Source organism: Lemur catta, chromosome 1 (genome assembly GCF_020740605.2).
Source record: "Lemur catta isolate mLemCat1 chromosome 1, mLemCat1.pri, whole genome shotgun sequence".
NCBI lineage: Eukaryota > Metazoa > Chordata > Mammalia > Primates > Lemuridae > Lemur > Lemur catta.
In genome coordinates, this window is record NC_059128.1 from 119,341,823 (window position 1) to 119,361,445 (window position 19,623).

Consider the following 19,623-nt stretch of genomic DNA (forward strand, 5'->3'; position numbering starts at 1 on the left):
AGGTGGACATGGGGCAGGAGGCCGCATAGGAGGAAGGAAGGGACCTAATTGGGTGGACTCCTGCGGTAGGGCCAGACCAAACTCCACCAGATGGCCAGGTACGCAGTAGGTGATCAATCATTGTGCAAAATGCTAAGAGATGACACTGTGCAAGTTGACGGACACCAAGTGCTGAAGGGCCCTGCTGACCTCCCCAACACACAGTAAGCTCTCAATAAATGAAAGCGTGCATGTGCACACACCCTCATCCGCCCCTGTCTGCCCTTTGTTCCAGATGAACTCCATGCAGGCATCAAACCATGCTTATTAGAGACCTGCAGCTCACACACCCGCCACACATACAGCCAAAGTCAATGGCGTCCATATGCACACATACTTCATAAGCATCCAGATTTGACCCACATGTCAGACATGCAGACTCACAGCTGAAGACAAGAATGAAGAGGTTTGCTGGCCTCCTGGCTCCTGGCTGTGTGCACATGTGTAGTGTGCTCTGGACCACGACACTTTAGGCACACCAGGTACTCCAAGATCACGCAACACAGGACAGCCGGTGCAAAGGCCCTGAGGCAGGAGCAGGCTTGGAGAGTTGCCTGGCAAGGAGAAATGAGGAACAAGGAGAGGGAAGAATGGGTGGGAGGCAACAGGAGGGACTCTAGTCACAGAGGACCTTGGGGGGTCACTTTTGGGGTCCTCTGCATGAAATCAGAAGAGAGGCCAAGCATGGTGGCTCACGCCTGTAATTCCAGCACTTTGGGAGGCCGAGGTGGGAGGATTGCTAGAGGCCAGGAGTCTGAGACCAGCCTGGGCAACATAGCCAGATCCCATCTCTAAAAAAAGAAAAGGAAGGAAGGAAGGAAGAAAAGAAGAGGGCGAGTTTCTGAGCAGAGAAGACATAGTCAACACTGGCTTCAGCAAGCTCCTTTGCCAGTGGGGTCAACATCTTTAATGAGGGGCATTAATTGAGAGGCAAATAATTCAAGTCAAACTGGAAGGGGCTCATCTCAGGATGTTGGCTGGGGAAGGGTAGCAGGTAGTCCTCACTGAGGTGCACTTTGCAGGTAGAGCCAACCGGAGATGGGACAGATGGGACTTGGGGTGAGGCCAGGGACCTCTGCCAGGGTTGTTGGCCAGAGTCCTAGCAGCTGCCATCGCTGGAATGGAGCAGGGGGGTGGGAGTGGGGGGCTACTCGAGGGCCCACACAGGTTCCTGCACACGCCTCATCCAATCATTATGACCCATGGTGTGGCAGAGCCTGCAGGCAGTGCCATCCACAGCCCTGGCCACCATCTGGCCCACAGCTGGCACTACTCTCCCAGAGGCAGGGATCTCACCACCTGCTCCCTGGCTCCAGACCAGCTGTGGGGCTCACGATTGCAGATCAGAGCTTGGAGGCCTCCTTGCAACCCCCAGGTGTTACAGAGGAGGAAAGGGAAGCCTCCAGGGAATGCTTCCACTTCCTATGGTATCGGACTGTCCACCGCTGAGTGCACTTGGAGCAAACTGCTGAAATTCCTGATGCCTCCTTTTGTGTCTCTGTAATATACACAGGTCTAAACCCAATAAAGGTTCACTGCCTTTATTACCCTTAATTCTGCATCCACTTTTATTTTATTTATTTTCAGAGGTGTGGTCTGGCTATGTTGCCAAGGCTGGTCTTGAACTCCTGGGCTCAAATGACCCTCCCGCCTCAGCCTCCCAAAGGGCTGGGATTACGGGTGTGAGCCACAGTGCCCAGCCCCAGCGTCCACTTCTTATGAGGTACAAGACCTCATAAGGGCAGCTCACCACGTCTAAGTTTTTTCATCTTCGGAAAACAGGGCTGGGCACTGTGGCTCACGCCTATAATCCTGGCACTTTGGGAAGCCAAGGTGGGAGGATCATTTGAGGTCAGGAGGTCAAGACCAGCCTGAGCAAGAGCGAGACCCCATTTCTACAAAAGATACAAAAATTAGTCAGGGCCAGGCACGGTGGCTCACGTCTGTAATCCTAGCACTCTGGGAGGCCGAGGCGGGTGGATCGTTTCGGCTCAGGAGTTCAAGACCAGCCAGAGCAAGAGGGAGACCCCATCTCTACCAAAAATAGAAAGAAATTAGCTGGACAACTAAAAATATATAGAAAACATTAGCCGGGCATGGTGGCACATGCCTGTAGTCCCAGCTACTTGGGAGGCTGAGGCAGAAGGATTTCTTGAGCCCAGGAGTCTGAGGTTGCTGTGAGCTAGGCTGACGCCACAGCACTCTGGCCCAGGCAACAAAGTGAGACTCTGTCTCAAAAAAAAAAAAAAAAAATTAGGCGTGGTGGCACCTGTAGTCCCACCTACTCGGAAGGCTGAAGCAGGAGGATCGCTTGAGCCCAGCAGTTTGAGGCTGTAGTGACACTACTACACTCTAGCCCAGGTGACAGAGCAAGACTCTGTCAAGGAAAAAAGAAAAGAAAAGAAAGAGAGAGAAAGAGAGAGAAAGAAAGGAAGGGAAGAAGGAAGGGAAGAAAAGAAAGAGAAAACAAGAAAGTTGTGTGCCGCACTCAGGACAACTCAGGTAGTACCCCTGAGCCCATGCCAGCCGGCGGCAGTGCAATTTGTCTGAGTGCACGCCCACCCTTGTCTCCTAGCTCTACTTGATTTTTTTCCCCTATTTAACAAACTCTGACTTTCACTTTTCTTCTTTTTAATTGAGATAAAATTCACATCCCATCAAATTCACCATTTTAAAGCATACATTCAGTGGGTTTTAGTACATTCACAATATCATGCAACTACCGCTTCTATCTAGTTCCAGAACATTCCGTCCCCAAAAAGGAAACCCTGTCCCCATCAGCAGTCACTCCCCATTCCCCTCCCCCAGCCCCTCACAGCCACTCATCTGCTTCCTGTCTCCATGAATTTGCCCATTCCTGACATTTCATATCAATGGAGTCACACACTGTGGCCTTTTGTGTTTGGCATCTCTCATTCAGCTTCATGTTTTCTGGGTTCATCCATGTTATAGGTGTCAGAGCTTCGTGCCTTTTCATGGCTGAGTAATATTCCATGGAGTGGAGTCTGTTTATGTGCTCACCCACTGATGGCCATTTGGGCTGTTTCCATCTGTTGGCTGCTGGGAATCACGCTGCTATAAACATTCATGTACAAGGATTTGTTTGAGTTCCTGTCTTCGGTTCTCTTGGGCAGATACCCAGGGGTGAAATTGCTGGATCACAGGGTAGCTCTATGTTTAACTTTTTGAGGAACTGCCATACATTTTCCTGTTTCTGCTTATCAACCATCCTTCCCACTGGAATGTTAGCTCCCCAAGGGTGGGAGTTCTGTTTTCTTCCTGGCTGCTTCAGTGCTGAACAACAACCAGCAGGTGTTGGGTAAAGACATAGCACATGAATGGATCATGGTGACTTTGGCTAGGCAATAACTCTTAGGTTCTCTGGATCTCAGTTTTCATGTCTGGGAAATGGGAATGAACCTAATCCTTTGGTAAGAACTAGCCACACTTTTTGCAAGGTGCCCACCGTGCGTGCACCATGGGTTTGCTAACTGTCCCTGGGAAAAGAGTCAGCAGTTCCACGTTCCACAGCTGCTCCAGGGCTGAGACTTGGATGGCTGAGACTTGGAGTTCAAGTGCAGAGAGTGTGAGAGGCTCCTGCAGTCACACAGTAAGGGCTTTGGGCTCCGATTGCATGGAAACTGAGTCAGAGGCAGCTCTTGGGGATGCCCATCTCGGTTGGGGTGCTGGGGGCAGATCCCAGTACACCTCTAGGCAGAACCAGGACTGCTACTTAAAAGGGAGCCACCTCCAGGGTGACCTCATGCAGGATGAGCAAAGCGGGTCCCAGGGACTGATTCCGGCAGCAGTGGGCTTTGGGCAAAGGGAGGAACCCCAGCTCCCCGTTTCCTATTATTAATAATATCACGGCTGATCTGGACCCAGTGCTCACAATGGGGCCTCCCAGGGTTCTCAGGTCAACCAGGGATCCAGACAGCCCCCAGACTTGAGGTCACCTGAGAGTGTCCAGCAGAGCCCAGCTTCAAACCAGATGCAAATCTGATGTCATTCCAAATCCATACACTCAAATACTGACTCATCCCTCCCCAGCCTCAGCTTTCTCATCTGTAAAATTGGCATATACCCAAGAGATTGGAAACAGGTATTTATTTGTTTTTCTTTTGAGACAGTCTTGCTCTGTCACCCCGGCTAGAGTACACTGGTGTCATCATAGCTCACGGCAAACTCAAACACCTGGGTTCAAGTGATCCTCCTGCTTCAGCCTTCCAAATAGCTGGGACTACAGGTACCACCACCACACTCGGCTAATTTTTCTATTTTTAATAGAGACAGGGTGTCACTATGTTGCCCAGGCTGGTCTTGAACTCCTGGCCTCAAGCACTCCTCCCACCTCAGCCTCCCAAAGTGCTGGAATTACAGCCACTGCACCCAGCCCTATTGAATTGGGCATTTAAAATAGTTGTGCTATTGGATGAGCCAGGGCTACCTCGGCGGGGTGACCCTGGGAGCAGGTACAAGGGAACACTCCCCCAGGGCTCGGGTGCTGGGCTACTGTTGGGAATTGGACTGAAAGCACGCCAGACAAGGTCCTTGGGTTCATGTTCCAGAATACTCTGGAATGTATGGGAAAGACAAGTCTGAGACACACACATCAATCAATGATCAAGGCTGTTCCAGAAGACGATTACCACCAAGAAGGCTGAGAATAATTGGGGGATGGGGACTGATTCAGCTTTAGTAAAAGCAAGAGATAGAATGTTTTAGAATGTTCTGGGACATTCCAGAACATTGTGGAAAGGTCCAGAATGTTCCAGAACATTCCCAGTGGGACATAGTGTGGAGGGCCTGAGCCCAGCATCAGAAAGGGCTGAAGGGACAGAGATGAGGCCACATTGGCTCGGGGGAAGTGGGCAGGGCGGTGCAAAGAGGGAGAGTGTCAACAAAGATGTATTGAGAGCAGCCTCCTCAGTGTGTGGGACACAGCTGTGACCGAGATGCCTAGCGCGTTGCATCTGGTAGAGGGAACATTTATTAAACCAATCATCACACAAGCAAACAAGCCATCACTTAATTGTCAACATGATAAAGGCTGGGGCTGAGCCAGGAGGGCAGGGAGGGACATTCAGGCTGAAGAGTTGGCCAGAGGAGCACAGAAGAAACAGCTTTCTAGGTGGAGGGAACAGCCTGTGTGGGCGCCCTGAGGAGGGAGAGTCTGCCAGGAGATGCACCGAGCCCAACAGGGACCTGGGCAGCCCCCAGGCGGGGTCTGGCCGGAAGTCTCCTCCTGACCCCCTGGGAACAGACAGCCATGACTTCCCATCCTTGCCTCCGAACGTTCACAGTGTCCACTGTGTGCCTGCTGGACGCCAGAGACACCCTTGGCCCCTCCCCCAGCGGCTTGCAGCCCCTGGGCCAGGAACTCAGGCCTGTCGCTAGAGAACCAGGTTGCCGTGGCAACCCTGTGCTACAGTTGCCATGGCACCAGCCACCCACCCACCTACCACCAGGTCTATGTGTGGCTCAGGAGAACAATGGAGGGAGGATCAGAGCTCGGGGGACAGAAGAGGAAACCGAGGCTCAGAGAGAGAGAACTGCATGTAGCAAGTCTGGTCCTCAGCCACATGGTCGAAGGGACCTCTCTCTCCTGAGACTCCAGCAGGGTTCAGGGGTTGGTTACTGAGCAGAGTAGCCACAGGGCCTTTGTGTGGCACTCAGGGCTCCTCCCCCACTGTCCTGGATGCCCCTGTTGGGAGATTCCCCTGCAGTCTGCGTTTATAGGTGCTGGGATCACGGCAGACCCAGCTCTGGCCCTGCAATGTGCCCAGTTTGGGGTGGGGGAGGAGGCAGGTGATGACCCCATAAAGAGGAAAATGGGAAGAAAGAAAAACCAGCAGGAGATGAGCAGAAACAGCTAAAGAGAGGCAAGCTCGGGGCCCTCAGAGAGGAGGTGACATCGGATTTAAAAAAACAAATCAAGGAAGGGAGCCAATCTAGGAAAGGAACATTCCAGGTGACAGGTGCGGCCGTGCAAAGGCCCTGGGGTGCACAGGCAAGGCTGGCCGGGGGAGGGGGAAGTGGAGAGAGATGTAGACAGGAGGTGTCAAGGCAAAGGCCAAGTGGGCCTTCTGGTCAATGACTGGAGCCCATGGGTGAGCAGGGGACGTGATGCGCCCATGCACGTGCACACACACGCACCCAGGGCACCTGTGACACACCTACACACACAGCTCTAACACACACACACACACACACACACACACACACACAGACATATACATGACAATTTTTCCTTCCACCTGGGATACCCACTTCTCCCCAGATTCTCTGCCCCCGTCAAAGTCCAACTCAGCTGCCACCTCCTCCAGGCAGTCCTTGCTCACTGCCTGGTGGAAGGTCCTCCCCTCCCAGTTCCACACACCACAGAGCCTACACCACGTGACACTGTTCATTCTGCATTTACCAGGCACCCATTCTAGCCCAGCCCAGGGCTGAAGCCCAACATAAACTGACTTGAGCCAAAAATAGAGGGGCAAGTGGACTTCAGGCACAGCTTAATCCAGGACTCCCAGCAGTAGCACAAAAACACAGTTTCTCTCCATCCCTCTGGCAGGTATCGTCATTATGGTGACCAATGGTCCTCAGTAGCTCCAGAGTCACATCCTCCTGGCTCAGCAACCCCAGTTCACAAGGCATGTCTCCCACCCAATACATCACGCCTGTGCCAGAGGAGGTGTGGGCCATGCCGCTTGACGTCCTCTGGGCCACACAGCCAATGATCAGACCAGAGCAGAGTTCTGTTAGGAAGAAGGAGGAGGGCAGCTGGTGCCAGGTAGGTTCTCAGCAAGTCCATAACAGTGTTCCAAGCAGAAAGCAAGCTTTGGCAAAGCCCCAGAGAGAGGCCGGACCATTGATGGTACCACTGGGGACAGTGAGGACAGCCCACATTTTCATCTCCAAGACCAAAAGTTGAGAGAGATGCAATAGGAGAGGTAGCCACCAGGCCAGCAAGGATGGGAAGCTCTTAGTAGGTAAGCAGGGGAAGTGAGGCACTATCTAAGGGCAACAGGGAGTCACACACGGGGGTCAGCAGGGGAGAGACATGGTCTGAACCCAAGTAGGGAATAGACTTGATAGGGTAAGGCTCCTTTTGGGGCCTGAGAGGGAAACGGGGAGATGTCCAAGCAAACATAATTACCAATCACCTATAATCAGTTGCATAGGAGACCCTCTGGAGCTGCCTTCATGGAGCTTATAAAATTAAGTTAAAGGAGGCCAGTGTTGAAACAAACAATTATTAGTACATTTTAAATGTAGCAAGAGCAGGAAGAGGGACAGGGAGCTACACTTGGATATCACAAGGGGTACTGGCCCAATACGGGGAAGCTGAGGAGCCCCTTTAGCTGAGAACTTGGGCAGAGCAGGGCTGGGATGGTGCTCCAGGCAGAGGGAGGTGCACGTGCAAAGGCCCTGGGCTGGAGGGAACAAGGTAGGCTCAGGGAATGCAGACAGAGCCCTGTGTGGCTGAAGCAGAGGGAGTGGGTGGCAGGGCAGAGCCCCTGTAGAAGTAGCTGGAGGCCCGGCGCGGTGGCTCACGCCTATAATCCCAGCACTTTGGGAAGCCGAGCTGAGAGGATCGCTTGAGGCCAGGAATTCCAGACCAACCTGGCCAATATAGCGAGACCACATCTCTACAAAAAGTAATGAAATAATTAGCTGGGCATCTGGTGCGCACCTCTAGTCTCAACTACTCAGGAGGCTGAGGCAGGAGGATCGCTTGAACCCAGGAGTTTGACGCTGCAGGGAGCTATATTAGCACCACTGCACTCCAGCCTGGGCAACAGAGCAATACCCCATCTCTAATAACAAAAACAAAAAACTCATTAAAATGGCAAATTTTCTACAAATTTTTTTTACCACAACAACAAAAAAAAAAAATAAGGGAAAAATCTTAAATGTGCACTAACTCAAACTAAATGAAATAAGAAATCCAATTCCTCAGTTAGAGTAGCAACGTTGCCAGGGTTTGTGGTTGGGGGTGGCGCAGATAGAGCATTTCCATCATCAAAGAAAGTTCTACCTGGCGGCTTTGGCTGCCGTTCCCTTCCCACCTCTGCCCACATTTCATTTCCTGGGCGACTTTCTTAGAGGCTGCCCTGAAACCCCACACGGGGCCTGGAGTGACACCCCTCCCCCTGGGACATGTTGTTCCTGGGTTGAATCTTTCTCGCCACTCAGGGTACCAGGCAGGGCCCACAGCAGGCAGGAAACAGGAGCTGTTCAGAACGGGAGATTCAGGACAGTTGTAATAAGGGGGCGATTTTCAAGAGTGTGGCCAGGGTTTGGGGAACCAATGGGGTGGCACCTGGGATGAGCAACCATGGCGCTGTCACCGTGCCCAGCCCGGAGCGTCCTAGAGGTGCAGAAGCAGCAGGAGCTGCCTGGTGGAGCTGTGGTCTTGGAGGGGGGTGCTGTGGACACTGTTGGGGAAAGACCCCAGCTCCTCCCTCCTCCCATCTCCTGCCAGCCGTCCCCCTGGTTGACTCCAGTGGATCAAGCTTCCAGGACACAGGGTGGGCTGAAGGGTGGAGGGGCCCATGCCCAGCCCCACTGGGCTCCCTCTAACTCACTTTCCTGTCCCCACCTGTCGCCCACCCATCACACCATCAACCTGGAGCTCTTAGACACCTCCCACCACTTGCCTGGGGGCTGCGACCACCATTCCCCTGACCCCAAGCTCTGCCCAGGAGATAAGGCTGGAGCCAGCCAGGGATCCGCAGCTGTGAGCCACAGAAAGGAATTCCGCTGAGTCCACTGAAGCTAAGAGGGAATTTAATGACAGGATCTGGACAAATCATCCTCAGAATGCACCAGAAGGACAGACAGCCAGGGTGGCGGCCTCCTCAGGGTGTGGCTTGGTCCTGCTCAAGTGCTCTTGAATGCAAAGTGCAGGGAAAGAATGCTGGGTTTGGTCTCCTAGCCACGGCCCAGGGACAGTGCCCTGAGACTGCCCCAGTGGACCAGAGCTCTGTCCCCAAAAGAAAGAGGAAGAGAAGCCAGGTGGCTACAAAATTATATCCTCTTCAAGATGTGACCTGTCCATTTCACAGGAGGGACACCAAGGCCTAGGAAGGGACACTGACCATCCCAAGCCAGGCGGGTGGCACAGGCCACTCTTTGAGACACCCCTAGCTGAGTGTGTGACCTGGGCCGGGAGGAAAGGGACTCTGCTGGTTTGTGCTCTTTGTGCCACCAGGGAGTTCCTGGGGCTTCCCTCATGTCAGGAAGGCCCCACTGGGCAGGGGTCATGGCCATGTCCAGGCCACACCCCCAAAGGCAGACAGGCAGATGGACAGCAGGCTGAGCTCAGGACTCTTCCATATACGTGGTTTATTCCTCCCCATCCCATGCTGTGCCCCACCACACCCCTCCTGCCCCCCGCCCCGGGCGCAGAGCTGCTAGCTCACCCCCACCCTCTTGGGAGCTGGGTCTCCGAAGGCAGGGAGGGAAAGGAGGGGGGGCAGGCCCCAACAGGAGGCAGCACCCCTGCAGCCTCATCCCCGAAACCCCCCAGAGAGGGGAGAGAGAAGGAAGAAGGAAGACGACACAGGACTGGTGTTCATATACTCAGAAAGCCACAAGATAGAAGACAAAAAGTAGCATGCCCCTGGGAGAGCCCTTGGGACAGCAGGACGGGGAGGGATCAAGGCCAGATCCCAGGACCCCCGCCCCCGCCCCCAGCCGAGGCATCGCTTCCCCAGTACTCAGGGGGCTAGAGGGTGGGACTGGGGGAGAAAAAGAACTTGGGGCTGGAGGAACCCAGGGAAGGTCCCACCCTGGCCTTGGACTCCCAGGCGCAGGGCAAGTGAGGCCTGTGGGGCCCCTGCACACACTGGGCAGTGGCCGGGCCTCCTACAGCTTGGTCAGGTCCAGCTTCAGCTTGTAGGGTAGCAGGCTGTCTTCATAGGTGTGCGACGGTGGAGGGTACAGGGGCCAGTCAGGCTCGATCATGAAGCCCTTGTGCTGCTCCAGGGTGAGCCGCTGCAGGAGGGGAAGGAAGGAGGGAGGGTGCAAGGAAGGGGGAGGGCTACTGAGCCCCCTATCTTGAACTTGCCCAATGTCATGTGGCAAACCAAAGGTCCTTGCTTCCATAAGAGGGGCTGGCTTAATCCAGGACCCGAGAACAGCTCCCTCTGCCTCCCACCCCTCCCTCAGCCCGGTGCCACCCGCTGCTCCCACCCACCTGGAACTTGAGGTGCTGGCCCGGTGCGGTCACCAGGGTGGAGCAGCTTAGCCAGAGCATGACCAGCACGGACAGGAAGAGGCAGCAGGCCAGGATCCAGCGAGGCAGCCCAGAGCGCCTGCCCGGCCAGCAGCCATCACTCAGCTTCCTGAGCCCCGCCAGGGCTGGGGAGACCCCCGCCCCATCCCCAGGGTCCTGACACCCACCGGGACATGCAACTGAGGAAGTCATTGTCCTGAGGTTCTTCGGACTCCACTTTGGCCTTGCTGCTGGTCTTGACTCGGATCTTCGCCTTCTTCACCTTATCCAAAGGGCCTACGGGGTCTGACACATGGGCCACCACTCAGTGCCTCCACACCTTTGCCAAGGGGCCACAGTAGCCACAGAGAAAAGAAAAGAGGCCAGGACCTGGGGCAGTGGACATGGAATCCTAGAATGGAGATCGGAACCCTGGGAGATGGCCCAGGGAACCCGGGGAGCGGGACCGCAGAACCCAGGAATTGTGAGATGGAGACTCCAATCCTAGAGGACTCCTCATGGCAGTGGGGCCACCCACGTGAGGAACGCTGGTCTAGGTCAGACCTTACCCACATGCACCTCCAAGGCCTCAGGCTGGGATCCCCGCCAGGTCACCTCCACTCGCTGCAGACGGTCCCCCTGGAACCCAAGGCTCTCTACCATGGGCTGGGTCTGGCCGGGAACAAGATGGCACACAGAGACCTGTTAGAAGGCACTACCTGGGCCCTGGCAGGTGCTTTACTGTGCCTCAAGTGGACTACAGTGTGCCAGGCCCAGCTGGCACCTCGTTCCACTGGGGGCTGCCTGGGTAGGGAGGACACCATTCCATGGGCTATGGGTTGATGTCAGGGATGTTGTTCTCTGCTAGCATGGGCCCCTCCATCGGCCTTCGGCTCTCAAAGTAAGAACGTGACCCAGACCAGGCCAACAGAATCACAGGGATTGGCCGAGAGGTAGTCATATGACCCAGCCAGGGCCAATCAGAGTAAATCCCAGCTCGGTTAAAACCCCAGAGGGATTGTAATCTAGAGCCTCTGGCATCCACCCTGCTGTCAAGAGAGAGCAAATGCCTGGGAATGAAGCCACCACAGAAAAAAGCAGAGTCAAGGGGTGGAGCCCCTGGATCCAGCTGTGCCTGAAGTTCGCCCACTGTGGCCTTTGCATCCTGTTAGCCAAGAGCCAATGCATCCCACCTTTTTACCCTGACCACCCACTTGCCACTCTGCCGTGGCCCCTGCCAGAGCTCTCACCTGGAACACCACCACCTTCCCATTGTCAGTCTGCAAGTAGTACGTCCAGGTAGAGGACACGAAGCCCTGGGCTGAGTTGACAAGGTCATTGCAGAGGGTGGAAAACAAGTCCAGGAGGGAGAGGGCCCCACTCGGAGCTTCCAGGACCTTTCTCTGGTGAGAGGAGGCCCAAGGCACAGAAATGTCATCAAAGTAGGGCATTAACTGATGGGAAGGGGCTGGCAGAATTCCGTGTGACTGGATTTGCCTAAGTGGTTTTGGGCAACAGTGTTTCTTGTAACAAACACAGATCTCACTGCTGCCTTTATCTGGCTGTGTGCTCTTGGGGAAGTGGATTGCTCTCTCTGAGCCGTAAAATGGGGATGATTCTCTTCTCTCATGGGGTTACCACGAGACAATGTCTGCTAAGCACCTGGCACAGCAGAAGCACTTAATTCGTAGTACCACTACTACTGAAAATGTCACCATCCTCATTATTTTTATTTTGACAGCGTCAAGAGGGAGCTCTGAATGGGAAAAGCTGACGGTGGTGGCTTTTCTGAACAGTAAAAGCTTGGAGGAACAAGAGCAAATGAATGAGCAAAAGGGCTTTCTGGGGAGTCCCAGTTTATGGGTCTCTTGCTGTGCTGCATGATTTCTTGTGCCTCAGTTTCCCTGATGCAGCTTTGCCTGGATTCACTCATGGACTATGACAGGTAGATGTGTGCATGCTTGGGAGGCTGCTCCTCCCTGAACCTCAGTTCTGAGCCCTTCCAGGTGACAGTGGCTACCTGCTTATCACAAGTGAAGGGCTTAGAGTAGCACCTGGCAGCTCTGGTGACATCTAAGATGAGAGAGGTGAGAGGTGGCCACAAACCCTGGTGGTTTCAAATCTTGCCTCTTGCGTAGCCCTAAGTATGTGAGATCTGGGCAGTTGCTCCCTGGGCACAAAATAGGGGTGACACTGTCCCTGGTGCCTCCAAGTGACACAAAGAATTTGGGACAGGCTGAGGTCAGCTTGATCCAGGATAAGTGCTTGATTAACGGTGGCTGTTTTCTGTCACCTCAAAAGTTGGAGGGTAATGTAATCCATGTCACAGAAATGACAACTGAGGCTGGAGCCACGACAAGGCTGGAGCGCGATCACCCCAAAGGCCAGGAATGGAACACAGAGCCTGGGAGACTGGCCTTGAGTGAGGATTTGGGAGGGTGCCCACCTTCTGCTCCGGCTCAGGCTCTGGCTCCGGGGGCTGGCTCCAGCAGCCCTGGCTGCAGGCCTGCTGCTCCATGTCCTTCACGTAGGCTTCCACGCAGGCTGCAGGGACACCAGGGGTTTGCCTGGGGCAGCCCTTTGAGGGCCACCTCCCCCCAGCCAGCCTTGGCCCACCCGGCCAGCAGCCCTCACCTGCTTCACACTCAGTCTGGGTGGCGTTGGGCTTGGAGCTCCTGGCTACAAACCGGCAGATGGAGAATAGGCGGCAGCCTCGCTCACAGGCGCTGATCAGAACCGCCCTGTCATAGGGAGACTCGGAGAGGCCCTCGGGCTCCGCCTGGGGAAGGGGAGACCCCGGGCTCAGGCCAGGGGGAGGGTCCAGGGGAGGCAGGGTGGGGACTGGAAGCATTGGGGAGAATCAGGGGAAGGTTTGGCCTCCACTCCTCCAAATCCAGAGAGATTGGGCTGAGGCTGGGGGACACTAGGAATATTAGTGGGGCTCTTAGTTCTGCAGAGGAGAAGAGGCGAGGGGCTGGAGAAGGGGAAGGGACAAGGAAGGGCACTGGTGGCGAGAAAGGGGCCCCCTAAAGCTCTAGAGAGAGGGGGTAGGCTGAGGCCGGAGGAGGAGGGGATACTCAGGTTTTGTCACCCTGGGGAGTCTGGGCTGGCGGCTCTGACCAGGGCGGGTAGGTGGGGAGGGAAGAGGATGTGGAGGAGGAGGGACCAGGTGGGGGACCGTCAGGTCTGAGGGAGGTGGGGTCGGGAGCCTGAGGGTCCTTGCGCAGCAGAGCACAGCGGGAGCCCGGGCGGTGGCATCCGGAGCCTCAGTCCCAGTCCCACACTGGCTTGCAAGGACCGCCCCCCACGCCCTGCACTTGTTGGAGGGACCCTGACCCTCTCCCCTCCCTCACGGGAGGGACCCCCCCAGCCCGTCCCCCGCGGGAGAAACGCCCCAGTCGCCATCGGAGGGACCCTGACCCCCTTCCCCTCCCCCACCGGAGGGCCCCCCAGCCCGTCACCCGCGAGAGAAACGCCCCAGTCGCCATCGGAGGGATCCTGACCCCCTCCCCCTCCCCCACCGGAGGGACCACCTGGTATCCGACCCTTACTCCATCTTGAGGGACCCTCCGAGGGCTCCCTTCCGAGAGAACCGCATCCCCAACCCCTCCCCCATCGGAGAGATCCCGAGTCCCCCCGCTGGCGCCGCACGCGCCTCACCTGCGAGGGCCGCGGGCTGAAGTCGCGGTCGCGGCACCGCAGCTGGCAATTCTGCGTGTCCCCGAGCTGCGGGGCGAAAGGGTCTCGGGCGGGCGGCGCCGAGGCAGAGGGCGACGATGCCAGCAGCAGCAGCAGCAGCAGCAGCGGCGGCGGCATCAGTGCCACCGCAGCCATGGCTCGGCCAAGCGCGGGGCACTCCGGCTCCCGGCGGGAGTGGAGGATGCGGCGGCCGTGGCGGAGACCGGGGCGCTGACGTCACCCGAGTGAGGCAGCCTGGGAAGGGGGGGCGGGGGATGCGGGGAATGGGCGGGGGGCCGAGCCGCGGCACCGTCGGGGTGGGAGTCGGGAGGGGCAAGTGGATTGCGGTCCCCACCGTCGGTCCCATCTCGGGGGGTCCCATGACGTCTCCCTGGTAACCGCGGGCGGGGCATCTCCGTCAGCGCTAGGGGCCAAAGGAACTGAATACAGTGATGGGATGGGGGTGCCTGTTCGCCACGAGTGTCAAGGCGGGCCTCGCGGAGGAGGCGACATCTGAGCCGATCACTAGGGAACGGAGAGGGAAAGGCGATCGGGCAGAGGGAACAGCCAGCGCCCAGAGGCGAGGAAGAGCTCGCTGTAGGAGAAGGCGGGAGAGCCGCGGGGTGGAGAGAGGTTAGGGCCGCAGGACTAGGCAGGCTTCGGCACTCAGGTCTGGGGGAAGAGGAACTTGTGCACAGTTTGCCTCCTCCAGGAAAGCCTCTGAGCCCCCCACTGCTCCTTCAGCCTTGTCTCCCTCTGTCCCAGCCCTGATCCAAGGACTTGGGGAATCTGGCCCAGACCCCCAGGCTGGGGGTCCCTCAGCCCGGAGCTTAGTGGGAGGAGAAACAGAGATACACGCAGGGGGAAGGGCGCCTGCCAAAAGTTCTAATTCTCGTGGGAAAACTTGGGGAAACAAGGACACGTCTGGCTTCCATAACTGCCACACCCCAGGGTGACGGACTGTAGGACCACGAGCCAAATCTCAGGTTAGGGGGTCCTCCACCTTCCTCCCCATCAGGCCCTGGAATGGGGGCGCCCTCTAAACCCGGGTCCTCTGCAAAGATGACCCCACTCTCGCTGGCGCGCCTGGCGCAGGTGCCTACGGAGGCCGCACTGCGCCGCCGCCCGCGCATCCCCCTTTTACACTTCGGCCCCGCAGACGGGGCGGCAGCCTGGCAGGGTTGGCGGGTCGGAGGGCGCCGCGGGTTCCGGCCGGGGAGGAGGGGGCCGGAGGGGGGGGGGCCTGGCGCACCCCCTCCCCCGGCCGGCCGCTGAGCTTTCATCTCCGCGGCTCTGGGCCGGCCCCCACGTGGCTTAATCAGGCGCGGCTGTGCCTGGCGGACCCCGAACATCTGGATCCCGGCGCGGCCCCTCCTCCGCCCCGCCCCGCCCCTCCCAGGCTAGGCCGTCGCGACCCCGCGGCGAGGGCCTCCCGCCCCGCCCGCCCGTTGCGGCGAGAATCGAGCCGGGGAACCCCGCGTCTAACCCACCCGCGCGCCAGGCCCGCCCCTTGGGGAAAGAGAGCACCCTGTGTATTAAGAGCATTCCTGTCCCCCATTTCACAGGTGGGAAACTTAGGCTCCCGGACTCCTCGGCAGAGACAGGATTCAAGCCCACACATGTTAATTCCAGAGGCCCGCGCGCTTAACCCCTCCTCAATTAATGTCCTTCATTCATTCCAAACAAAACACTTCTTGCAAAAACTATCTTCTTGCAACAGCCTTATAGGAAAGGTACCGGTAACGTTGTCCTATTTCCGGATGTGGAAATTAAGGCGTGGAGCGGGAAAGGAGCTCGGCCCAGGTGACGAGGGAGAGAAGCAAAGAAGCCGGCAGAGCCCTGCCAACCTGGGAGGGGGCCTTTGGGCCTAAGAGGCATCCCTTACAGTGCAACAGGAAAGGGAGACACCTCGCGCCCTTTTGCAGAGGGGGAAACTGAGGCTGGAGGGGTGGGCCGGGGAGCTAGGTCGCCCAAAGGGAGAAGGGAAAGAGTTTGATTGCAGCTCACCCACCCCCCCCTTTCCGCTCCACGAGGCTGCTGGGGGGAGAGCGGAAGGAGGACTTGACCCTAACCCCCCAGGTGAGCCCCCGCGCCCCTCCTGCAGCTCCCGAGGGAGCCGGTCCAGGTGAGGGGCGGGCGGGCCAGCGGGCGGCCAGGGTCGGGTTTCAGGAAATCCGCCGACATTCCTTCGGGGCTTAAGAGGGAAAGTTGACTCGGCGCCGCCCCTCGCCCCCCCAACTTCCTACCCCCCGGGGCGGCCTGGCCTGGGGCGGCGGGCGGGGGACGCTGCGGCCCGCCTGGGCGTGAATCAGCGGCGGGCCAGGCGTCCGGGAAGCCAGGCCGAGGTCAAGGCGGGCAGCAGACAAGCGCCCTTTGTCCCTTGCCGCCCTCACCACGACCCTGTTGACCCCCACCCCCAAGCCGGGTACAGGCTGGGGAGGAGGCAAGGCACCTCGGCGCCTGCCACTTGCTGACAGTTGTAAAGGGCGGAAGGAGGGTGCGGTTGCCCCCTCACCCAAGGAGCTGGTGCCTCCTGGAACCCAGACTTCCCAGGTCCTTCAGGATGCAGAGGGGCACGCAACCCAAGCCTCCCTAGCCGGAGTGCACACCGGCCCAGGCCAGACCTAGACAAGTCTGCAACTGCCCTGTCCCCACTTTGGAGCCTGAAGCCCAGGTCGTGTTCAACTGGGGACCCAGGCACCCTGGTTTCTCAGGCTCAGCCTCCACGATGGAAATTACAAAGCCTCGGGCACACACAGACCACCTTCCTGTGACACAGGCCCTGAACTAGGCATCCAGACCCTCACTGACCTTTGATTCCCGTGGGTCCCCATGGGACCCTGAAGGTGCTATTTCCATTGTCTCCTCCCTGGTGCCCCCTCGGTGCCCTGGATTCACCCAGGGAGCTAGGGCTAGAGGGCCCCCCAACCTAATCCTGACCTCTCACCCAGAGGTGAGCTTTGGGTGGAGGGTGCAGGACTAAGAAGAAGCCCCGCCACTAGCCCATGGGGGAGGCCCTCTCTCCATCTGTCCCTTAGTACATTCCCAGCCACCTTCAAGGACTTAGGTCAATATTTGCCACAGTTCCACAATGCAGGTTCCCCTTCTGTGCAAAGAGGTGGTGGAATTGGGGAAGAAGGGGTTAAGCTAAAGGGGACACCAAGGGCAGGGAAGGATATGCCTCTGGGTCAACTCCCTTTCCCTAAAGCCAAAGGTATGGGGTAAAGGTCACCCAGAGGGCAGACGTCACACTACAGCGTGGGGCTGGGCAGGATTGGGAAATAGTCCATGCCCCTCTATGGGTAAGGACCAGAAAGGGATGTCTACTGACTTGGGCCACACAGCAAATCAGAGGGAGCAGGGCAGGCTTGGACCCCCAGGCAGCATGACTTACTGGGACTGAATTTTCTTGCCACTTAGAGGAACTGAGCATCCACCTCCTTCCTTTCATTTTGCAAATATTTATTGAACGTTCAGCCCTTGCTGGGCCCAGCATGGGGTCCCCAAGATCACTCAGGGTGCTCACAGTCTAAAAAAAAAGAAGTTGCTGGAGAAATAAGCTGTTCGAAGACCTGTTGTTAACAAAGAAAACAAAATGAAGTAAAGGGGAGGGAGAGTGCCTGGGAAAGGTGGGAGGCCTCTCTGAGGTGAATTGGACCTGTGGCCTGATGGCAGAGGAGGGGCTGACTGGGGGAGATTTGGGGAACAGCACTGCAGCAGGGTTTAAGCCAATGCACAACGGCCCTTGGATCGGCGTGTTTGGGGAAACAGGGCTGCAGTGGCTGGAGCTGAATGAAGGAGGGCAGGAGAGGGGAGAAGAGGAGAGAGAGATGAGGGAGGGGGTGTCAGGGCAGAGACAATACTCTTTACTTCTCTTAAAAGCTCCCCTGCCTACTGTGCAGATCAAGGTAGGAGGGTTATCAGGGAAGCCCCAGAGGAGGAGGCCAGGAGGCATCCCCCAAAGAGACCGTGGACCCTGGATCCGAAATGAATGGGGAGAAAGGTCCGAATCTCAGGATGGGGATGTGTTTTGGAATCAGAGCCAACAGGATTTGCTGATGGATTGGACATGTGGGATGAGTGAAGGAGAGAGTTGTCACGCGCGCTTCCAGGTCTCTGGCCTGAGCACCTGGGTGGATGGGGGAGCCCTTTCCTGAGGATGAAATAATTGGGGGAGGAGCAGAGATGGGGGAAAAATATCATGAGTTTGTTCCACAAGCCTGAAGTCCTCCCAGGAAGGGACCAGACATCTCTACCCCCACAGGGAACATCTGCAGGGCAGGGGCTGTGGGGGAGGGGTGGCAAGCATCGGGAAGCACAATTCCAGCCAAGCACTGCCACCTCCACTTAACCCGCTGGGCTCCATTTGTCTCTGGGGACACACAGGGCTGTGGACCACCTCTGCTCCAGGAGAATGTGCAGTGCTGTGCTAAGCGCTTAGACTGTGGAGACTTCTGCGGTGTGGCATCCTCTCACCAAAGCCTTTTGGCTGGTGGTTGCCCACTGTGCAGGGGAAGAAACTGAGACACAAGAGACCTGGTTTGCCCCAGTAAATGACAGTGCCCCGTCCTTGGCTATGCCTCCCTCCTCCCTATCCCAGGTCCAGATGGGGGCACACCCTCAGCCCCCAGGCCCTATCCTCAAATCTTTTTTGACAGTCTGGAGTTTGAACTGGGATCCGAGGTCTGGGGGACAGCCTTGAGGCCCCTTTGGACACTTTTACCCACTTGGTTGCCTGGGGACATGGGAGGAGGGTGCAGGCCGCTAAGGGAATTCCTGCAAAGGGGACTTAGAGCTGGTTCGCTCCCAGGACACTGCAGATGGGGGCGGGGCTGCGACCCCAACCGCCGGCCTGGGACCGCCTGGGTACTCTCATTTCAGGCACCCCCCTTCCGCGGGGGCCTTAGAGGCCAGGAATCGTTTTTCTCGTGGGCGCCCGGATCGGGTGGGGACGGAGAGAAGGGAGATGAGGCGCCCGGGCCGGAAGGGGTCCCGAAACCCGAGCAATGGCCAAAAATAATAACACCGAGAAGGCTCTTCTCGCAAAAAGCAGCAAGACAAACTATGCGTCGCTCCGGGCGGCCGGCGTTACCTGGAGTTGGCGGACGGCGGCCGCCCGAGCGATTACTCACCCCGTGGCGCACCCCACCCGCGGGCCGCTGAGTGGATTTTTCCGTGGGGGGGTTGTGAGTGAGTCCGGGGGAAGTCGTCCTTACCATTCCGCTCCTGGGAATCCCTCCTACCCCGGTACGGGACCCACTTGGCGCAGGCCAGGGGTCCCGTTCCCACGGGGGACCACGTCTCCCCATCTGCTGGCACGGCAGCTCCCTGCTGAGGCTCCAAGGGGCCCCCGAGCAACCTCAAATCCATTCCGCGCGAGGGGGACAGCTGAGCCAGGGCGAGGGCCGGGGACTCCGTGCCTTCCTGCTTTTCCTCCTTCTTTCCTCCAGCAAAGCCCGGGCCGAGGCTACGCGCGGAGAACCGAAGAGAGGAGGGATGAAGTGGGAGGGCCGAGACCGGTGGGACCCGCGCGCCGGGGACGTGGGACTGCGGGCGACTTTCAGGCCCCTGGGGAAGAAGAGGGGCTGGAGATGGGGGTAGGCGGGGCTCAGGGACCGCTCAGTGGAGGGCGGGGCCAGAGTGGGGTGGGGGCCAAAACGGAGGTTTGAGTGGGGGAGGGGGTATGG

The 19,623-nt window shown here is 57.6% G+C and overlaps 1 protein-coding gene across 5 annotated transcripts; it reads right to left on the reverse strand.

The window, feature by feature from the left end:
* Positions 1-8,812: 8,812 nt before the first annotated feature.
* On the reverse strand, positions 8,813-19,494 carry TMEM59L (transmembrane protein 59 like). Of its 5 annotated transcripts, none has more exons than XM_045552409.1 (11): positions 19,153-19,494; positions 17,331-17,465; positions 14,292-14,461; positions 13,919-14,191; positions 12,893-13,037; positions 12,705-12,802; positions 11,509-11,661; positions 10,828-10,930; positions 10,447-10,564; positions 10,241-10,358; positions 8,813-10,038 (listed from the first exon to the last, which is right to left on the reverse strand). In XM_045552409.1, exons 4-11 carry the CDS (start codon positions 14,090-14,092, stop codon positions 9,910-9,912), a joined length of 1,038 nt encoding a protein of 345 aa, XP_045408365.1. In that variant the 5' UTR covers positions 14,093-14,191; positions 14,292-14,461; positions 17,331-17,465; positions 19,153-19,494; the 3' UTR covers positions 8,813-9,909. The 5 variants fall into 5 exon arrangements, with proteins under 5 accessions (XP_045408365.1, XP_045408355.1, XP_045408339.1 ...); XM_045552399.1 differs by having other exon boundaries at positions 17,331-18,456; XM_045552383.1 differs by having other exon boundaries at positions 14,292-14,360; positions 17,331-19,494.
* Positions 19,495-19,623: the final 129 nt, after the last annotated feature.

Excerpts from the sequence above, each read along its gene's own strand:
- TMEM59L (XM_045552409.1), bottom strand. The coding sequence starts at position 14,092 with ATGGCTGCGGTGGCACTGATGCCGCCGCCGCTGCTGCTGCTGCTGCTG. Across the intron at positions 12,803-12,892 it reads CCAGACTGAGTGTGAAGCAG|CCTGCGTGGAAGCCTACGTG; the intron begins GTGAGGGCTGCT and ends GTGTCCCTGCAG. Across the intron at positions 10,565-10,827 it reads GGCCTTGGAGGTGCATGTGG|ACCCCGTAGGCCCTTTGGAT; the intron begins GTAAGGTCTGAC and ends CCCATGTGTCAG.